The sequence below is a fragment of the Globicephala melas genome, chromosome 10, assembly GCF_963455315.2.
Source record: "Globicephala melas chromosome 10, mGloMel1.2, whole genome shotgun sequence".
In the NCBI taxonomy this organism is placed as follows: domain Eukaryota; kingdom Metazoa; phylum Chordata; class Mammalia; order Artiodactyla; family Delphinidae; genus Globicephala; species Globicephala melas.
Genome location: NC_083323.1, coordinates 82,446,426 through 82,469,176, shown reverse-complemented (window position 1 = coordinate 82,469,176; position 22,751 = coordinate 82,446,426). Strand labels below are relative to the sequence as shown.

General features: G+C 37.4%; 1 protein-coding gene across 11 annotated transcripts in view; it reads right to left on the bottom strand.

The window, feature by feature from the left end:
- DNAI7 (dynein axonemal intermediate chain 7) overlaps positions 1-22,751 on the bottom strand; it is an 84,911-nt gene that overhangs the window by 13,029 nt on the left and 49,131 nt on the right. For all 11 annotated transcript variants that reach the window (XM_060305907.2, XM_060305903.2, XM_060305905.2 and 8 more), the window contains 3 exons: positions 7,135-7,210; positions 4,407-4,567; positions 1,762-1,918 (listed from right to left, as the gene is read on the bottom strand). In XM_060305907.2, the coding sequence (XP_060161890.1) occupies positions 1,762-1,918; positions 4,407-4,567; positions 7,135-7,210 (394 nt within the window). The remainder of the gene's footprint in view (positions 1-1,761; positions 1,919-4,406; positions 4,568-7,134; positions 7,211-22,751) is intronic.

Below are 22,751 nucleotides of genomic sequence, written 5' to 3'. Positions count from 1 at the left end.
TACATGTGAAAGTTCTCTTAGTCTCTTAAGGACCTGTTCAATATTCCACCCTAGGAGAAGCCTTCCGTAACTCTCCAGATGGGACCCAGCCACTGTTCTGCTCCTTAGCTCTTCTATTATATAGCACCTTACTACATTGTATTATGATTATTTTCCCTCTCTGCCTCTCCTACAACTTTGAAAACTCCTGGAAGAAGGAACTATGTCTCATTTATCTCTATCTTTCTTATTGTTTAGCATATTTATGGAACAAATGAATGAATCATTATCTTTCTAGAACACCCTCTTCATTCCCACTTGGCTTTCTCCTCTTCTCACATGGAGGGTTTCACTGACTATTTTTGAGTCTCAAATTCAATATAATAAATACGATTATATTGGAAATCTAAGTTCTTTATAATTCCTCTTTTTGTTTTTACATTAACAAAATTATTTTAATTTTTAAACGTAAAAATTAAGTATTGCCTATAAATAAATTCTTCAACTTTCTAGTATTCCCTGGCAAAAAAAGTTTCCCCATGGTTTAAAAATTACTGGAGTTGTAGATTACTGTCGTATAATTACTGTAGTTAGAGTCAATTTTTACATATTGTATTTCCCTGAATCATGTGGGATAATTTACCTTGTCTAATACTAATTGAGTATGAATAAATTTTAATGTGATAAATACTTAGGAACATTACCATTAAAGGAAAGGAAAAGTGAAACCTCTAAAAGCAACATAAAAGGAAAAAATTACCTAATGTTCATTTTGATATACTTTATGGTTTAATGTATTGATAAAAATATACTGTTTTTAATATATAAATTATTTCTAGAATAAATAATGTCTTGTGGCTATGTCTATACAAGCAAAAATATGTAGTGTAGCAACCATGAAAAAGTTTAAAGTACAAAATATTCTCTAAATTCTCTGCCCCCATTAACTAAATAAAGTAATAGCTCTGTGCTTTAGTGATCTTCTCTGTTCTAAACCTATCATCTAGTATGTAAACCCTTTCACAAATAAATAGATGGATGTAGAATAATTCACCTACACTAAAAACAAAGCTATTCGGCTTTCATCTAAGAGCCCAAAATGTGCATACATTAATTCACAAGACCGAGGCCTTTCAAAGTTTAGCCTGCCAACCCCAAATAAGGTATCTGCTAATGACTGGTGAATTATTAGCTTGTATTTCTGTTAGTACTTCTGATTTCACTGATATTTATTTAACATTTTGAATAAACAATAACTTCCCATGATTCGTCAGAAGTTATAAAGAGGCATACAGTGGCTAGTTTTCCTCTTTCTCAGGTTTCCCATTTGCCCACTCCACATCCTCAGTACCTGGCTGTAATAAGCTTTGCAACTTATAAATCATTAGCATTAAAATAATCAAATTTTAATCACTCCAGTGTGAATTATTTGGCCATCTCAAGAGAGAGTAGGCTTTTCATTTGTTTGTTTTTGATTTGCTATGCTATCTTGATATTTTGTTCATTTCCTTCTTTTTTAAAACGTAATTGTATAAACATAAAGACATTTGTCAGAGAATATGGCAGATATAAACACTTCAGCAACTAATAGTTATAAAAAACTCCAATCCCTATTCTTTTCCATCAAGAGCAAACAAAACAAAGACCCTAGAATTGGCAGAGAAATATGTAAGATTAGAAACTCAGTTTACACGCTGCATTTCCTAATTTGATATAAGAATTTATATTATTGTATCTCTTTTCACTACATAATTATCAAAGCAGGTTAAGACATTGCCGTACCTTCAGCATCCCACCTTGCAACCATGGGATTCTCAAAAAAGATTACGTTCTCATGAACCTCAAGCATGACCTCTATGGGTGGGAAAGTGTTTTCTGTTTCAAAGTCTTCTGCCGTTTCTGGAGGATATGTATATTTCTGTAATCCTTCTTTGAGTATCTTTTAAAAATGACCAAAATAATATCAAGTTAGAAGCTGACTGGTAACAGTTAAAGATGTAAATATTGCTGAATAAGCTATACAGTTATTTTAAATAAGCACTGCAGTTTGGTCACATTTAACTATAGATTGACTAACAAAATGTCACAATAAAATTAAAGATAATGATTTGAGGAAAAAAAAATCACGACATTTGAATGTAATTCAGAACCCTCCTATGGGCCAGGTTCTATGCTGGCTGGGACTTAACTATTCATTTTATCCCTCCAAGTAACTGTACAAGGCATATATTTAACAGAGAGGATAACTGGCACTTACAGAAATCAATTAATGTGCCAAAGATTACAAAATGACTTCAAGAAGTGCCCGAAGTCAAAAATAGATCTACAGGGCTTTCCTGGTGGCGCAGTGGTTGAGACTCCGCCTGCCGATGCAGGGGACACGGGTTCGTGCCCCGGTCCGGGAAGATCCCACATGCCGCGGAGCGGCTGGGCCCGTGAGCCATGGCTGCTGAGCCTGCGCGTCCGGAGCCTGTGCTCCGCAATGGGAGAGGCCACAACAGTGAGAGGCCCGCGTACCGCAAAAAAAAAAAAAAAAAAAAGTTACAAAATAGAGGAAAAAATTGGATGGGGAAAATTTCTAGGGCACGTGTGAGATTATTAAAAAGGGACTTGGAAAAAAGGAGGAAGGCCTCTTTGTTGCAGGAGAGAAAAACAGGTGTGAAGGAGGATACTTTGGGCTCAAACTGGGAGCCTGGAGTGGTGGTATCAGGATATCCTGCCAAAATTCAAGAACAACAATTCTTTGGATGAATCCTTGAAATTCCCAGTTCAGGGTGGGACCTTCCTATGGATAAAGAGTTTTGAAGGCCTACCTCCACCAAAGGGTGTCTTTCTTGGCCTCCTCCCTGTCCTTCAATTATCCCTGAGGTAGGGAAAGTTGATTCAAGTAGATTCTTCAAAGTGGCTACAGACCAGATTATCTCCCCACGTTCACCCTAATAACTGCATTCTCATTTGTGGGGAGAAGGGGAAAGGAACAGCAATATCATCCCTAAGAGGGTAAAAATGAGCTTGGGGGGTCATGAAACAATTGTACTCTTTTAGGTATAAAATACAGATACACATATAGCATATAAGCAGATACACAGTATATCTGTGGTATTAATATTTTGGGCTGGGGGGCAGTTGGGAAAAAAATGTCTACAAAGACTCCTTAGAGGGGTGATAATGGAAAAAAAATAAAAATTGAGAAATACGTCCCTAATTCAAGAATGCATGAAGATCCTTAATGGATAGGACTGTGGGTGAGAAGTGCCTGACCATCTATGGACATGATGCGTTAGAGCAGAGAGATGGGGATGGGAGGGGGTTGGGAGGGAGCAGGGAGAAAGAAAAGAAGGGCAGGAGAGAAAGAAAAGGAGGAAGGGGCCATGACAACATAACTGGGTGTATCTGGGATGTAGGCCACCAAAAGTTAAACCAAGCCAGTGCTAGTGCAAGTGTTACTGCTTATTGAAACAGAAGTGAGAAGAAACTCCTTGAAAAATGATGAACAACTGCTACCATCAGTATCCTTACTACTCCTGTGGGCTATCTGTACATCAGCAGCATTGGCATTGCCTGGATCAGTGCTTCTCAAACTTTAATGTGCATATGAATCACCTTAGGGTCCTGTTAAAATGCAGATGAAGTAGATCTGAGGTGAAACACCAAATTATGCATTTCTAACAAGTTCCCAGGTGATGCTGATGCTTCAGGTTCACAGACCACACTTTGTATATCAAAGATCCGGACCAGTGGTTCTCAAAGTTTGGGATGTGTTTTGCTAAAACACAGACTGCTGGGTCTCACCTCCAGAGTTTTTGATTCAGTAGGACTGAGGTGGGGCCCATGAATTTGCATTTCTAGCAAATTCCCAGATGATGCCAAGTGATTCTGCTGCTTCTGGTCAAGGGACCACATGCTGGGAACCACTGATTTAGACCAGAGTCCACCAACTGTGGTCCCCGAGAAATCCAGCCCACCACCAGTTTTTGTAAATAAAGTTTAACTGGGACACAGCGATGCCCGTTCATTTACATATGACTGTTTTAATGTTACAGTGGCAGAGTTGAGGAGTTGTGACAGAGCTGGTATGGCCCACAAAGCTGAAAATATTTACCACCTGGTCCTTTACAGAAAAAGCTTGCCAGCCTCTAAAATAGACTGTCATTATTAAGGCCAAATTGGCACAATATAATCATAGTGCTATAGGTTTACAATTAAGTTAACATGTATGAATTCTAGTTTTAAAATCCATATTATTTCAGATTCCTTTCCTTTAGTATCTGATTCAAATGTATACATTCCAGACAGTTTAAAATTACATTGTTTCCTTTGTGCTTGCTTAATAGGGTTAAATTCATTAGATGTTTAGATCGTTTGAGATGAAGTAAAAGCAGGAGAAATTATTTTATTCATAAATTTTGATTCAAGAATTAACCTACTTCCACAATCATCCAGCCCTTCCTCGGTTTACACTGTGGAGGAAGCTCCAAAATATCCAAGTGGTGCACTCCACCCAGAGCTGTGAATTGGCATAAATCAACCTCATTTTCTTCAAAGAAATATGGCTTTTCAGAGGCATTCTCTAACAGCAACAACTGCGCTGAAATTCATCAGATTAGTTCAGTTTCTAAACAGATCATAACATTTCTGTATTTTCTTAGCGGGAAAATGAAAATGTTCTAATACTGGTAAATGAAGTTTTTATTTAGCTGCTAAACATTTTCAAAATGTGGTTGATTCAAAACTATTCACAAAGCTAAGCTTGAAAGTGGGAATAGGCATGCGTAATGTTAGGGTGCAGGGGAGGGCCCCATTTATATTTTATATACTAACGTTTTAGGAATTTGTATACAATAAAGATGTGTTACTATTAACATAAAAACTTTAAAAATATGGTTTATTGTATGGGAGGAAAAATAATTTTCCCGCTACCCTTCTGAGTTCTTGGCCGAGACTCCTGTAATAAAAGACAGATTAACAAGAGAAAAATGAGCAGGAGTTTATTAACATGTACACCTCATGTATACATGGGAGATACCCTGAGAAAAATTAGTAACTCAAAGAGGTGGTTTAGAACTCTGGCTTATATAGCATCTTCTACAAAGAATAATAAATTTGTGGAGAAATAACAGGACAAAGGAAAGCAGTTTTAGGCTTCCAAGGGCAGAGATAAAGCCTGTTATGTAAATTCCTCTGGCACCCTCTCCAGGCTGATAGGGTCTAAACTTGTCTCTGGCAATTAACCTTTAACCTTTGTCCCTCCTAATAGAGAGGGGAGGAAAAACACTTTTGAAAGTTTATGCCCTGCTTTTAGGCAAATAGGAGGAGGGTAAGGACCTTTTCTTGCATCTTTTTAATTGTTTTCAGCTCAAAATAATTCTTATGCCAAAGTGACAGATTTTGGGGTGGCACATCCTGCTAACCTTCATTATAAAAGATCAAAAGTGGTTTAACACAAAATTTAATAACTGACAAATTAATTTTTTTAAATTGGACATTATGGAGCTAAAAATCTGAAAGAAGTAAAATGTTAAAAAAATAAATTTTGGCCCATATATGAAATGAAAGCTAATTTTTTTTTTCAACAAAAATAGGCCCAGCTTATAGAAAAACAGGGATGGAGGTTTGAAAGTGAAGAAACTGGACTGGATAATCTTTGTGTTCAGACATTTTACAGGGAAATTCTATGATCTCATAAATCTCAGTGCACAATCAGGGGATATCTGATGTCACACACCATCATTCCCACCTTTCACCAAAATTCTTTCAATAGAGTGTAATAGATAAGAAGAGGAAATCAGACCCTTACAGGTTCCATCCTTGACTAGCTGTGTGACCTTATACAAGATATGCTAATTAACATCTCTAGTCTCAGTTCCTTCCTCAACAAATGCATATAATAGTAGTATCTATCTTCTACAGTTTGGGGGAGCTGTGATTTAATACAAGAAAGGAGTTTAGAACTGGTGCCAAGCCCATAGTAAAAATTCAGGAACTGTTAGTCTTATTATTTATCATTACAATTTTCCTCTCCCATTAAAGGAAGCACACTGAGATGGCACTGAAAATAAGTGGAAATATCCAGAGAAAATTCCAGTTAAGCAATTGCCCCCTTTTCCTTGTATACATTCAATAAAATGTATACCTTAAGTAATTTTCAAATGTTTCTAGTTAATAGTCCATTTACCTGAAAAGAAAGTCAGAAAGAATACTGTGTCCCAATTTAGACTATTTATGATATATATTATTTAGGGATCACCATGTAGAAACCTTGGTATTATTGACACAGTTTCATGAATGGAATATATTATCATATTTCTAACAGGAAAATTATCTCATAAGGATTACAGAAAAATTATAAAGATATAAACCTAGTTGACTGCTGACACAAAAGTGTATTGGAAAAAGTGAAGTAGACAAGAAGCCTGTTATAAAAAAATATGCTAAGAAATATATAAAAAGTATATTCCTTAGAAGTTACTGGGAAAGAAGCATAATGATAAAGTTAGTGGAAAACACGTATATAAATCTCAAACCAAAAGATTTTCAAATTAGACATCACTATCATTTTGACATATTAAAACTATATCCAGTTTCTACTTGCCAGGATAAGACTGAATACAGAAGTGTTGAAAAATTTCTGATCATGTACGTGTGCTTGAGAATGTTCAATGCAACACTGCTTGCAATAATAAAAAAAATTAGAAATAACCTTATTGTCTACTAATAAGGATTTAAATAATGTCCCATTATTGGATGACATTATACAGATACTTTAAAAAGTAAGGTTACCAATGTGCTCTGACTTAGAATCTTGTTGAATATTATTCATTTAAGCAGAATATATATTGTGTTCTATGTATGTATGTACAATGACAAATACTGTTAGGTGAAAAAAAGTAATTTTCAACAAAAACATCTGTATGATATGATCCCATGGTTTTATTTAAAACCAAAAGAGAGAGAAACAGAGACAGAGAGAGAGATTGCACAAATTTTAAAAAGTTGTTAACATTGGTTATATCAGAAGAGGGATGAGAAAGAATTTTCACTTTATACTTCTGCAACATCCTAGTTTTTTTTTTTTTTACAATGTCCCTGCATTTCTTTTGTAAGCAGAAAAATCCCAATAAAATTAAATTCTAAAAATGTAATTTAGAGGAATACCTGCTGAAACTGTTTCACTTAATAATTTCATCTCCAGTTCATATTTTGTGGCTTCAGATTCTTCCTGGACAGAACTCTACAGAGAACACAAGGACAGATGCGTGTGATCGTCAGTGTCTGCTGCAGCCCAGATTCACTCTCTTCCTGTTCCAGTTCCCACTAGATTTCTGCTACCTTAATTCCAGGGCCTCAGATGGACACTTGCTCTGGCCTAAAACTGGATTCAAAAACAATATTTAAAAAATTAATTTAAATGAGAGCCCATCTCCACAGAACCTCACAAGGGCAGGAGCTAGCCTGCTCAGATTCTTTGCTGAAAACCCCTAAGTGTAAAATAGAGAGACTAGGAAGCAATGCAAGCTATAAAAATTTTGTATTTGCATTTTGGTTTTAGCCAAGTTTTAGATTTTGCTTGATTTTGGCAATAAACTCTCTGATAGACTAATTCCAAAGCCTGCTTTTGGGTAAGCCTCTGAGGGGAATTAAAGATGCTATGTACCAAGTAATGTAGAAGATATCATTACATCCTGGTGTAGTAAAAAGAATACTACAAAAAGAAGACATAGGAATTTATATTTAAATCTGCCACTAACTTACCTTTGTGACCTTGAGCAAGTCATTTAACCATTATGGACCTCAAATGCCTGATCTAACAACCCATTTGGTATGTAACTGTGTGCCAGACATATTATACCTCTTGTAAACAATCCTAAGAGATAGCTATTATTTTCATTTTACAAAGAAGGGAACTGAAGCTTAGGGAGATGACTGGTCTAAGGGTCAAACAAAATAATAAAAGTAAAGAATTTTGTACGCTGTAAAGTACTAGATAAATGCAGTATTATGAAAATTTGGTATGTGTGTGCTAATATTTGCAAACTGGATCACATCCAGCAAACTCCATTTGATCTCAAATACCACCTGTACTTTTCTACAGCAATAAAAGAACCTATATCGGAATTCTAGTCAGAAGCTTAATGCCAGTTCATCCCACCATGCCTCTCACCCTCATCCACCATAGAAAGCCAAGTCCCCCTTAGTAAATTATCTTTTCCTACTCTCATCACGATATTGCCCTGTATCTTCCTCTTGACCAGTTTTAACACTATGCATTCTCTGCCAGCTCTTTCCATCAGGCCTCTGACACTTCTCACTTATTAACTCATTCATTCAAAGAATTTTTATTGAGTGCCTAAATTGTACAGGCATCCGTAGATGCTAGAAGCAAAAGGAAAGAAAAGACAAGGTCCCTGACTTAAGGAGCTGCCAGTCTATTAGGAAAGCAGGTAAACAAACAGGCATAATACCATTCGTGGGTGCTGTAGTGTAGTAAGGGGTCCACAATAGAACAGAAAGGAAGAAGAGTTAATTCTGTGGGAAAAATAGTCTGTGGGTGGTGAAAAAAGGAAACGCTACCCAAAGGTGGTAAAGTTTGAACTAAATCTTGAAAGATAATTAGGTCTTCCCCAAAATGGTGGGAGGGAATTTTAATGAGTGAAGGCAGAAAGGTATGAAGCAAAACAGGGTTACAAGCACCCCTGAGTAGGCAGGCATGGTTGGAATGAGACAGGCTGGGAGGGTGTAAAGATTTGAAGCTGGAGAGAGGCAGGCCAGCCTGTGGAGAGCTTTGGATGCCACTCTAAAGACCAGAACTTCCTCTGTGGGTAAAAGAGGGCCCAAAAAAGATTTTTACTAGGAAAGTAACAGGAAGAAATCTGCATTTGGAAAGAGTATTCTGGTGCCCACCTGATGAATGTATTGCTTTGTAAAGAGTAGGAAGTCCAAGGTAAGAGGATCAGGGCCTAACTCAAGATAGAAGCAATCAGGACCATTAGAAGGAGCATATGTGAGAGATGATAAGGAAGTAAATCAACATAACTTGGATGGCAACTGGATATAGAAGTAAGGCAACGGACAGGCAAAGACTGATTTACAGATGCTTGGCTTAGGTAATAAGATGGATGGTGGTAACAATTACCAAGAAAAGAAAAGGAAGAATAGGTTTGGGGAAAAAATGTAGTGAATTTGATTGTGGATATGTTCCATTTGAGGTGCCCATGGAACATCTAGGCAGCCTTTGATATTATCTACCATTAAAAAGCCAGTTGCATTTCTTTCTTACAGGAAGGATTTTCTCCAACAATAATATCAAAGATATCAAACCAACAAGTGAGTGAGCCTTTCCAATTCACATCTTCAAAGAGTTGAGAATTCTTCAGCATGTAGATCAAACTGGTTTTCTACCTTGCAGGGAGTCCAAGAATTTAGACTTTCTCAACAGAACGTTCCCCTTAATAACCACAGTACTTCAGTATGCAACAACAAGAATTTATCAGTGTCCGTATTATCACATAAGAGAATAATCTTGTATTTAAGTCAACACATTGCCTTTATATAATTCATAATTTTTATAATTCTATGTTACTTTTTAGTTCAATTGACTCTTCTTGAAGTTAGACTTCTGGAGGAAGGAAGCAATGGGTCAATTTACATTCTGATGCAAGTTCCTTAATCTTAATAACTATTCTAGAATGTTTTCCTGTCATTGCAGCTAGAACATACTCCTGCACAATAATTAAACTCCAAACCACATTTATTGATACTATAAGCCTTCATAGTTTTATACATTCTAAAACTCCTTGTGTTTGTTGGCAATGTAACCGAAAAAAAATACTTCTTTCTTCATACTGATATCATGTTTATATCTGCTAATGAAAAGTCCTCTTTCATCATAATTGTTTTAGAAATTTTTCCATGTATTTATTTTCTTCTAGCTAAATTTTAATAGTGTTTTTTCAAGTCTCAACAGTTACCAACTGGAATTTTTATTTGAATTGCACTAAATCTATCTAAAAAATAACATTTCTTAAAACCGTTTGCCTGGAAATGTTGACAGAGTATGAAGCAGAGAAGGTAGTTAAAGTATAACTTTTCAATGACACCTTGGTTCAACAGGTATAGGAATTGGCTTATAACAGGGAAGAACTTCACAGAACACAAGCAATTTTTCATCGTAACTTGATTAATGTGCAGTTATTGTAGTGTGGAAATTCTTTTAATATATGTGTAATTTGAATTTGATATAAAAACATAACCTGGGTCATGAATAAGATCATGGAAACAGACTAGAAATTCCAGAAACAGATCTCAGGATCCACTTGGGAATTTAGCATATGGCATTTCAGATCAATAGAAAAAGCCTAGGTTTATATGGTAAGTGTTTTGAGACAGCTGGCTAAGATTTGAAATAAAATAAATTTAGATTCTCCCCATTTTACACTAAAATAAATTCCAGATGGATAAAAGATTTAAATGTGAAGGCATAACTAAACCAATCAAAAGCCACAAAAATAATGAAAATATTAGAAGAGAACATGGGAGACTTGATATCAATAATTATCAATGGGGCTTCCCTGGTGGCGCAGTGGTTGGGAGTCTGCCTGCCAATGCAGGGGACACGGGTTCGAGCCCTGGTCTGGGACGATCCCACATGCCGCGGAGCAACTAGGCCCGTGAGCCACCATTACTGAGCCTGCGCGTCTGGAGCCTGTGCTCCGCAACAAGAGAGGCCGTGATAGTGAGAGGCCCATGCACCGCGATGAAGAGTGGCCCCCGCTTGCCACAACTAGAGAAAGCCCTCGCACAGAAACGAAGACCCAACACAGCCATAAATAAATAAATTTTAAAAATTATCAATGAAATAGGTGATCTTGATATTGGACATCTGCAAAATGTCAGTACTGAATACTGTACACATTTGATAGAATGTCTTGAATTTTACTGTCCGTCAAGAGAATATCTACACAAAGGAAGTTCATTGATCTGAAATCCAAAGTTTTCATCATCAAAAGATAATTTAACTACAGCTTCAGAATAAAGTGTTGGAATTGGCTCTTGATAAGGAATTGAAGATGACCTTTGAAAATTCAGCATCGTATGCTTCATTTTGTACAAAAGATACGAATGATTACCCCGAGTGGGCCGAAGCCTCATTCATTCCTGTGGCTTTAATACCATCTATAGGCCGGTGGTTCCCAAATCCATGCTAGTGATGATCTTCAGACCACATACACTGTGCTGCTCAGCCCTGGAAAGACACAGTCTACACACACACGGTGGCTGGATCTGATTTTCCTCAGAACTCCAGATTCACGTTTGCCTACTTGACATTTCCATTTGTGTGTTCCACACTTACCATGTCCCCACCAAAATCCTCTGGTTTCTGTCACTCTCAACCAATTCAGCCCATACTTGTCCATCTCAGTAAACTGCGCTACCATCTTCTTAATTCCCCAAATCAAAACTCAGCCGGATTTGTTTATTTTGCCTCCCAAACATATCCAGCTTTCCATGTCTCTTACTACCACCTTTGTCCAAGCCACCATGACTTCTCATGCCTTTCTAGTACTACTGAACTCAATACCATGCTACTACTCTGGCCTCTCACAATTTTTTTATCTATGTAATGGCCAGAATAACCTTTCAAGGCGATAAATCATGCCATTCTCATACTTAGAGCCCTCTACTGCCTTCCTACTGCATTTACAATAAAATCTTAACTTCTTCTTCTGGCCGACAAAGCCCTGCTTCACCTCGCTTCTGCTTTTCTCTCTGACATCATCACATGTCACTCTCCTCTTTGCCCACTGTACATCAGTCCACTGGCCTTCTTCCTGGGCTTCACTCCTGTCTTATGACCTTTGCAGTAATTTTACCCTCAGATCAGAATATTTCTACCCTAATAATTACATAGCTGATTCCTTCTGGTCATTTGGGTTTCAGCTTAAATAATAATTCATCATACAAGCCCTCCCTAAACACCCAATCTAGTTACCACCCTGATTAATTCTGTGCATGCCATTTATTAGTATCTGCTATTTTCCAGTTTTTTCTTATTTATTGTTGGTTTCTCCTGACTTGCAAGTAAATTGCGAGAGCAGGAATCTCATTGGTCCTTTACCACTGCCCTCTGAGGGCCAGAACAGTGCCTGGCATATAGAGGTAGGCATTCAATAAATATTTGCTGAATGAGTAAAGAAATAAGAACAAGGTCCAGGGTATGACCGGGGAAACAGGCTGAAGTAAGTCTGTAGGAAGTTAAAGGGTGATGAATGCTAAAGCTAGGTTTTGCACGAGGGTTATCCTCATAGATTTTTAATTTATCCATGATGATGCCAAGAAGTCCCTGAATCTCTAAGGCTATTTATTTCATGCCTCCACACTTTTCCCTCTGAGCAGAACAATTTCCTTTCCTTCCCATCTCAACTCCTCCATGCCTATCAAAAGATTTAGCTCAAAGGTTACCTCATCAGAGAAGACTTCCGGTCTGTTCATTCTGGTATTTTTTTTTTTTTTAATTCATTTTGATCTCTTAACTCCCACGCCTAATATCTCTCATTGCACACATCAAAACGTGCGGTAACTGTTACACTTATCCACAATCATGTCAAATTCCTCATAAAAGGCACTTAGTAAATTTTATATTTCATATATATGTTTTATATATTATATATACTCATATTTATATTAAATATATAATACATATATACTCATATTTATGTTAAATCTGGTATCTGCTTATTTATTTATTTTTGGCTGCACTGGGTCTGTGTTGCTGTGCGGGGCTTTCTCTAGTTGCAGCGAGTTGGGGCTACTTTCCTTGTGGTGCGCAGGCTCCTCGTTGCAATGGCTTCTCTTGTTGCGGAGCACGGGCTCTAGGCACGCGGGCTCAGTAGTTGTAGCTCATGGGCTCTAGAGTGCAGGCTCAGTAGTTGTGGCGCATGGGCTTAGTTAACTCTGCAACATGTAGGATCTTCCCGGGCCAGGCCTTGAACCCACGTCCCCTGCATTGGCAGGTGGATTCTTAACCACTGCGCCACCAGGGAAGCCCGACAAAGACTAGTTTTAACTTGAACTTTAAAAAGTTCAAAGGTCCATTATATCATGCATGCCCCTTAGATCACCAAACTATTTCTGAAGATAATTATTATTTTTAAAAAGCAACATTTCTCATATTTTGCTACACTTAAATTAGAATTTTTGAAAAATTTTCTAAGATATATTAATTGGAAAGACAGTATTAGCCAATACTGACATTATTGTAAATATTATTATTACACATTTAAATGAACTAAAATATGGTATTAAGAGCCCTCTAGTGGCAAAATTCTTAATAGACCCATGAAAAAGGAAGACAATTTGGACCATCTTCTAAACCTAAGAGATTTAATTTTTAAACTAACAAAGTACTAAATACTTGGTATTTGTAATCAAATCACATATCAAGCATAATTAAAGTATTTTGGGCCATAGATTCCTACATTATTATACTAATATTTGCCTTGCAATCAGCCTCCAAATGTATTAAAAAGATATAAGAAATGTAATATTATATTACAATATGCCAACATAAAATTATAAAAATAAGCAGCTTATCCTAAAGAAAAAATTTTAAAAATAGAGAAATCTCTTCCTCTAAAGCCAAAACACAGTAAATTTGCCTACTGATCCTACAGGTAGTCCCTAATTTACATACACTCACACAAACACATGTACACATACACATACAAGTTAAATTTCATCAATTTATATGCCAGTTTAAAAAGTGTATACCATATTTTACCATACCAAGAAAACAGTGTTATGAGTGACATTTAAGGTTATGATAGTTTCTATTTTGCCGTGATTATAAAGGAATACAAATCTCACCACTGCCCATAAATATTGCTTCACATTCTGAGTTCCAACCGGACTGCAAGAAGCACACTTCTCCTGAGGCCGCTGTGGGGTTGGAAGTGAAGCCTTCCTATCACCACCTGTACTAGGCCAGATCACCCCAGGGCACAACTGCTGAGGAGAGGGTCCCAAGAATCCCTAGTGACAAGCTTATAGATTCCCTAAAGTGACAGAAATGGTTCCCAGCACACCCAACTGTAACTGAGAGTCTTAAGTGTCTCAAAAACACAGGATAATTTTAATGTGGGGACGGGTTGAATTCTTTGATACGAGTGATTGTTCTTACACAGGTTGTTCACAACAAATCAGACTCAAGTTAGGGCCTACTTTTAATCACTTAACCGTCCATTCATTCGCTTATTCCTTCATTCACTCAATAAACATTTATCGAAACTCTATCGCGTACCAGGCCCTGTGCTTACTGTAAATATGAAATCTATCCTTACCCTCCTAAATATGATTCATATCCTAAATATGAATATCCTTATCCTCGTCCTCGAGATCATAATTTAGTGTTTAAATTAAGAATTTTAATAATTAAACAGAATGATAAAAGCATAGTAGAGATACATCTAATTTAGCCTGAAAATAAGGGGAGAACTTTGTGGAGGTAAAATTGAAAGTGATAAAATAAAATTTATATTTTAAAGCAGGACAAGAAAATTTAAGCATAACATATTCCCTGCCTGTATTGGGCCCTCCCTAATGTACAATGTGCATCTGAGTTATACATTAGCCAGACATCCTCAAAGGTGGGAACGCCTGCCACAAAGATCAATGTTTTTATCCTTTCTTCTGATGTCAGCAAAGTAACTTCTCAGATTAGCATCCTTTCACAACTCTGTAAGGGGTCACAGTGATTTACTGCTCACTTTGTACATGCTTACCTGGATTATGTATCTTTGGTGAACTTTATGTAAAATGTCAGTGTGTGATTTTGATGTACAATCCTTTGTCTTGAAAATGTATATGACTGTGCCTTCGACTTCTAACAAGTGGAACAGTTCTCAGACCTTCTGAGAGTCTGTCTCCCAGGTTATAATTCTCAGTTTGGCTCAAATAAAATTCTATTTTTTCTTCTTAACTTGATTGTTAATTGAATTTTTGTCAACAAAGGTTAAGTCTTAAAAGACAAGTAGATGTTAGGCAAAGTGGATGAGGATGACGGGAGGAAGGGAATTTCACAAGGACAGAATATTTATTGAAAATTCAAACAATATAGAACTGTAAAGAGAATAAAATATCACTGATAGTATATCATCATCCCATCCTTCTCACACTCCCTCCCCGCCGCTCCAAGATAGCCACTGTTTGGATAAGCAGGCTGCCAGATTGTTTTCTACGATTTCACAAATAAGTTTTTTTTTTCACTTACAAAAACAGAACCCTATTGCAAATATAGTTTTGTATCTTGAAAAAAAAATCTTAACAATGCATCTTAGGTATTTTCCCATATAAAAGTATATACGTTCTAGTCCAAGATGGCGATGTAGGAATATCCCGAAGCCACCTCCTCCCACAAACACACTCAATCTACAGCTGCATACGGAACAATTTTCTCTGAAAAAACCCCGAAAACTAGCTGAGTGACTCCTACACATCGGGTGAATGGGAAAAAGCCCATACAGAAGCAGGTAGGAGAGGCTGGGACACAATCTCGCCATAAACCCGCCCCTGTACAGCAAATCACAATCAGGAGGGAACTTACAAACATGAGCTTCTCCCCAAGGAACAAAGAGTTTGAACTGCACGTCAGGCCTCAACTTTTAAGACTTGCACCTGAGAAACTAGCCCCCAAAACATCTAGCTCTGAAAGTCAAGAGGGCTTGCTTCCACCAGACCCAGAAGGCTATGCAAACTGAGAAGAAGTTTTTAAAAGGCCCCTGTGTGCAGACTCACCTGCCCCAGGGCCCAGGGCAGAGGTGGCCAACTGAAAAGCAACCCGACTTTCTGTGAAAGAGGCTTATTTGATTATCTTAAAGCGTAGGCCTGAGGGGTAGGCATCTACTATTTAACATACAGCTAGGGGGCCTACTGAATTACTCTCCAAAAACAAGAGGCCAGCAGGTACCATATCTTTGTGCTCTCCTATTTTGGTCCAGATCACCAGGATCTCCCAAAAAGGAGCTTGTATCACCCAGCGGACACCTCTTGCTCACCTGTCTCTGGTGGCCGGTGGGGCTCACATTCACAGGTCGCAGGGACTGAAACAAATGAAGAAAGAGCTCTTAACTGGCTACCACCCCCAAGGCACAGCAGAGAGGCGACACACCCAGGAGCTCAGTCTTTCTGTGAAAGAGGCCTATTAGTTTATCTTCATAGCTGTGGCGTGAGGGGTAGGCTTCTAACTGAACACACATCTAAGGGCCCACTGTAATCCTCCCTAGAGACCTCAGAAGGAAGGCACTATCACTCTTGAGCACCAGTGTTTCCCAGGGGAAGCTTCTACATGTGTCTGGTGCCCTGGTTTCTACATTTGGTACCCTGGTTTTGCTGGCTGCTGCCCAGGGCCTGGCCCTTGATTGCCTGGTTCTGGTGGCCAGCAGAGCTTGTATTCATGAGTTCAACAGGATGGTAGCAAAGAAAGAAACAGTTCTTAACTGGCTATCACCTCAAGGCTCAGCTCAGAGGGAGCAGAAGATCCCAGAAGACTATCTCCCAGTCCTCCCCTGAAAGATGCATACTTGTACACTTTAAAATTTGTTGCTTGAAGGTCTGGCTTCCAATCAGCCTGGACCTAGGTGTTCACTGAGCTCCTCCTTCCTTTTGGGACACTGACAGGTCTTGGCACAGCCTCAACAATTGGGAGCCACTAAAAATAAAGTAGGTGCTTGGACAATCACAAAGAATTGAGAGACAACCAAGGTAGTGTTGAAGGATATATTTCATCTCCTACACTAGACTACTCCTTCAATACTGGGAGAGGTGGCTGTTTTATCTAACCAATACAGAGAGTCAAGAAAAGTGAAGAAACAGACGAATATATTCCAAACAAAAGAACAAGATAAAACCTCAGAAAAAGACCTTAGTGAAACAGATGAGTGATTTACCTGATAAAGATCTCAGAACAATGGTTGTAGAGATGCTAACTGAGCCTAGGAGAAGAATAAAGGAACATACTGAGAATTTCAACAAAGATAAAATATAAGAAAGTACCAAATAGAAGTCACAGAGCCAAAGAATACAATAACTGAACTGAAAAGTACAATAGAGAAATTCAATAGCAGATTAGATAAAGCTAGACAAAACGATCTGAGAACTCACAGACAAGGCAGTAGAACTCACCCAAGCAAAAAGAAAAATGAAAGATAGCTTAAGAGACTTATGGAACAACATCAAGCAGACCAACATTTGCATTACGGGGGTCCCAGAAGGAGAAGAGAGAGACAAGGGGGCAGAAAACTTATTTGAAGAAATAATGGATGAAAACTTCCCAACCTGGGGAAGGAAACAGACATTCAGATCCAGGAAGCTCAGAGAGTACCAAAAAAGATAAATTCAAAGAAACCCACACGAAGACATTTTATAATTAAAGTGTCAAAAGTTAAAGACAAGGAAGAATCTTAAAAAACATCAGGAGAAAAGCAACTTTTTACATACAAGGGAACCCCCATAAGATTACCAGTATATTTTTCAGCAGAAAATTTACAGGCCAGAAGGGAGTGGCATAATGTATTCAATAAGCTAAAAGAAAAACAAACAAACAAACACAAAAACCGAAGCAAGAATACTCTACCCGTCAGTGTTTTCATACAGAATTGAAGAACAGAAAAAGAGTTTTCCAGACAAGCAAAAGCTAAAGGAGTTCATCATCACTAGACCAGTCTTACAAGAAATGTTAAAGGGACTTCTTTAAACTGAAATGAAAGGGTGCTAATTAGTAACAGGAAAACATATGAAAGTATAAAGAAAAATATATGTAAAATTCAGAATAATGTTGTAAAAATGGTGGGTTAATCACTTATAAAGCTAGTATGAATGTTAAAAGACAAAGTAGTAAAAATAAATATAACTACAATATTTTGTTGAGAATAACACAAGATAAAAATATGTAAATTATGACATCAAAAACATAAAACGTGGTGGGGGGTAAAAGTGTAGAGCTTTAGAATACATTCAAACTTAAATTGCTATCAATTTAAAATAGATTGTTATAAATATAAGTTGTTTTATGTAAGTCTCGTGGTAACCACAAAGCAAAAACCTATTGTAAATACACAAAAGACAAAGATAAAAGAATCTAAGCATACCAGTACAGAAAATCATCAAATTGCAAAGAAAGAGAACAAGAAAAGAAGAAAGGAACAGAGGAATTACAAAACATCCAGAAAACAATGACCACAATGGCAGTAGGTATATACCTATCAATAAATACCTTAAATGTACATGGGGTAAATTCTCCAATCAAAAGACACAGACTGGCTGAATGGATAAAAACACAAGACCCAGCAATGTGCTGCCTGTAAGAGACTCACTTTAAATATAAAGACACACACAGACTGCAAGTGAAAGGATAAAAAGGGATATTCTATGCAAACAGAAACCAAAAAAAAGCTGAGGCAGCTATACTTTTATCACCAAAAATAGACTTTAAGAAAAAGGGTGTAATAAAAGACAAAGAAGGTCATTACATAATGATAAAGGAGTTAATCTAATAAAAGAATATAACATTTGTAAATATTCACACACCCAACATAGGAGCACCTAATACATATAGCAAACAGACATAAAGGGAGAAACAGAAAGCAATACAATAGTAGTAGGAGACTTTAACACCCTACTTTCATCAATGGATAGATCATCCAGACAGAAACCAGTAAGAAAACATTGGCCTTAAACAACACATTAGACAAGATAGACTTAACAGACATGTACAGAATATTTCATCCAAAAGCAACAGAATACCCTTCTTTCTCAAGTGCACATGGAACATTCTCCAGGGTAGATCATATGTTAGGCCACAGAACAAATCTTAATAAATTTAAGAAAACTGGAATCATATCAAGCATCTTTTCGGATGCTTGATATGATTCATACCAACAATGGTATGAAACTAGAATACAGTTACAAGAAAAACACTAGAAAATTCACAAACATGTGGGGCTTAAACAACATGCTACTGGACAAACAACAGGTCAAAGAAGAAATCAAAAAAATACCTCGAGACAAATGAAAATGGAAATATAAAATATACCAAAACTTATGGGATAAGGCAAAAGAGGCTGTAAGACAGAATTTCACAGCGATAAATGCCTACATCAAGAAACAAAAAAGATCTATAAACTACCTAACTTTACACCTCAAGAAACTAGAAAAAGAACAAATGAGGGCTTCCCTGGTGGTGCAGTGGTTGAGAGTCCGCCTGCCGATGCGGGTGACGCGGGTCCGTGCCCCGGTCCGGGAAGATCCCACATGCCGCGGAGCGGCTGGTTCCGTGAGCCATGGGTGCTGAACCTGCGCGTCTGGAGCCTGTGCTCCGCGACGGGAGAGGCCACAGCAGTGAGAGGCCTGAGTACCGCAAAAAAAAAAAAAAAAAAAAAAAGAACAAAGGAAGCCCAAAATTAGTAGAAGGAAGGAAATAACAAAGATCAGAGCAGAAATAGAGACTAAAAAGACCACAAAAAGATCAATAAAACTAAGAGCTTTTTTTTTTGGCAAAGATAAACAAAATTGACAAAGCTTTAGGCAGATTTACAAAGAAAAACCCTAACCCTAACTCGTAACCCAGGCCCTCCACCCAAACTCAAACCCCAAACCTAATCCCTGGCTCATACCTATAACCTTACCTGTACTATAAACCCTAACTTGACCTTAACCAAAAAGCCATAAAGTCATATAACCATATAGCTATAGTCATAAACCATAACCATAACCAGAAATTGAAACCAGAACCATAATCCATAAATTATAACCAGAAACTGAAATCAGAACCACAAACCATAATTTATAACCAGAAACAATATACATAACCAGAAACCACATCCATAAGCCATCAACCATAACCATTAACTATAACCATAACTAAAATATAAACCATAAATTATAAACCATATACTATAACCATAAACTCTAACCTTAACCCAGCCCCAGGTCAGCTCCCATACCAGCCTCAGCCCTAGCCTTAGTCTGCTAAACCAGCTGTTCCTAACCTTTCTGGCACCAGGGACCGGTTTTGTGGAAGACAATTTTTCCATGGACGGGAAGGGGAAGGGGGGCGGGGGGGGGATGGTTCAGGCGGTAATGCAAGCACTGGGGAGCAATGGCAAGAGGCAGATGAAGCCTGGCTTGCTTACCTGCCGCTCACCTCCTGCTGTGCAGCCGGTTCCTAACAGGCAGCAGACCAGTAGCAGTCCGTGGCCCGCGGGTTGGGGACCCCTGCTCTGAACCACTGACACCAACCCCAATCTAATCAAATCATACAAAGACATTATAAAAAGAAAACTACAGATCAACACTCCTTCTAAATATAGATGTAAGAATCCTTCACAAAATAATAGAAATATGAAACCAACAGCATATTGAAAAGATTATGCACCAAAAGCAAGTGTCTCTACACCAGAAATTCCAGATTGTTAATATACTGAACCAAGCGATGTTATGGATTATTAAATTAAAACCATGTAGTGTAATACATGACAATTATTGCATGATCATGTAACTTGATGCAGAAAAAGCTTTAAACAAATGCAAGTGCAATTTCATCACATAAACACAAAAGTAGGAGGAAAAGGACATTCATTCGATATGATACAAAGCATTAGACAAAACACACAGGAATATCATGCTCAATGTTGAGGACTGAAAGGTTTATTCCTGAATTCAGGAACAAGGCCACGTTGTTGGCTTTCACCATTGTTACAATATGGTACTGGAAATTCTACCCAGAGCAATGAGGAAGAACATAAAAGGCATCCACATATGAAAGGAGAAAGTAAAACCGTGTCTGTTCACAGACACAGATGACAGCATCTTATATGTTTCCAAAGAATCAACAGAAAAATTATTTGAGCTAGTCAACTAATATCAGCAAAGTTAGAGGACAAAATATCAATACACAAAAATCTGTTTATTTGTATGTACTAGCAATGAATATTCTCAAAAGGAATTTAAGAAGACAGTTACATTTTAAATAATGTCGACACCAATAAAATACTTAGGAATAGATTTAATCAAGGTGCAAAACTGTACACTGAAAATCATAAAACATAGCTGAAAGAAATGAAAGAAAACCTAAATAATGTGAAGACATCCCATGGTGATGGAAAGACTTAATATTGTTAAGGTGGTAATAGTACATAATGTGATCTACAGATTCAATGTGATTCCTATGAAAATTCCTGAAGGCTTTTGGGAAGAAATACACAAGCTTATCCTAACATTCATATGAAATTTCAAGGGACCCCAAAGGGCCAAAACAATCTCAAAAATCAAAGTTGGAGGCTCACGCTTCCCAATTTCACATGTTAGTACACAGCGACAGTAAATAAAACATTGTGATAGCGGCATAGAGATATACATATAGATCAGTGGAATTGAATGGAAAACTGAGAAATAAACACATCCATCTATAGTCAATTGACTTTTGACAAGGGTGGAAAACATTAAACTGGGGAAAGAATGATCTTGTCAACAGATGGTGCTAGGCAACTGGCTATCTATGTACCGAGGGATGAAATTGGACTCTTACCTCATACCACATACAAAAATTAACTCAAAATAGACAAAAGGCTTAGTCAGCCCTCCATATATGTGGGTTCTGCATCCACAAATTCAACCAATTGTGGATCAAAAATATTCCAAAAAATAATTCTAGAAGGTTACAAAATGAAAAACTTGAATTTGCCTTGCTGGTAACTATTTACGTAGCATTTACAACATATTTACAACTATTTATATAACATTTACATTGTATTAGGTATTATAAGTAATCTTGAGATGATTTAAAGTATATGGGAATATGTGTGTAGGATATATGCAAATATTATGCTATTTTATATAAGGGACTTGACCATCTGTGAATTTTGGTATCCACAGGGCAGTCCTGGAACCATTCCTTCATGGATACCGAGGAATGACTGTATAAACTCTAGAAGAAAACATGGGGATAAATCTTCATGACCTTGGATTTAGCAATGGTTTCTTAGATCTGACACCAAGGCACAGGCAATGAAAGAAAAAAATAGATAAATTGGATTTTCTCAAAATTAAAAACTTTTGTGCATCAAAAGACACTATCCAGAAAGTGGAAGAAAGCCCACAGAATGGAAGAAAATATTTGCACATTTTAATATATCTGGTAGAAGTCTGTTATCCAGAATATATCAAGAACTTTTACAACTCATCAACAAAAAGACAAAGAAGCCAATTTTTTAAATGGACAAAGGACTTGAATAGACCCTTCTCCAGATGAGACATACACATGGTCCACAAGCACATGAAAAGATGTCAGATAGTAAAAATGGTGTGAGGCCATGGGCAATTATTAGGGTGGTAGCCTCTACAAAACTTCAAGGTGTTTGGATGAGGATAGCTACAATGACAAGTGCCACGTGGTTAACGGAGGAGTATCTGATGAGTGATTTTAAGTCTGTTTGGTGCAAACAGATTAAGCTGGTTATAATTATTCCTCATAAGGATAATATAAGGGTTGGATCCACTATGTAGTTTAAGGGGTTTAGGATTATTGTGATTTGTAGTATACCATAGCCACCAAGTTTGAGTAGTACAGCTGCAAGAACTACAGATCTGGAAGTGGGAATTCTACATGCCCCTTTGGCCATCAGAGGTGTAATCTGTAGAGGGGCATTTTTTACTGTAAAAGCTATCATGCATGCTAATCAGAGGAAAATATTGAATCAAGAGTTAGGTATTGTTTGGGCTCA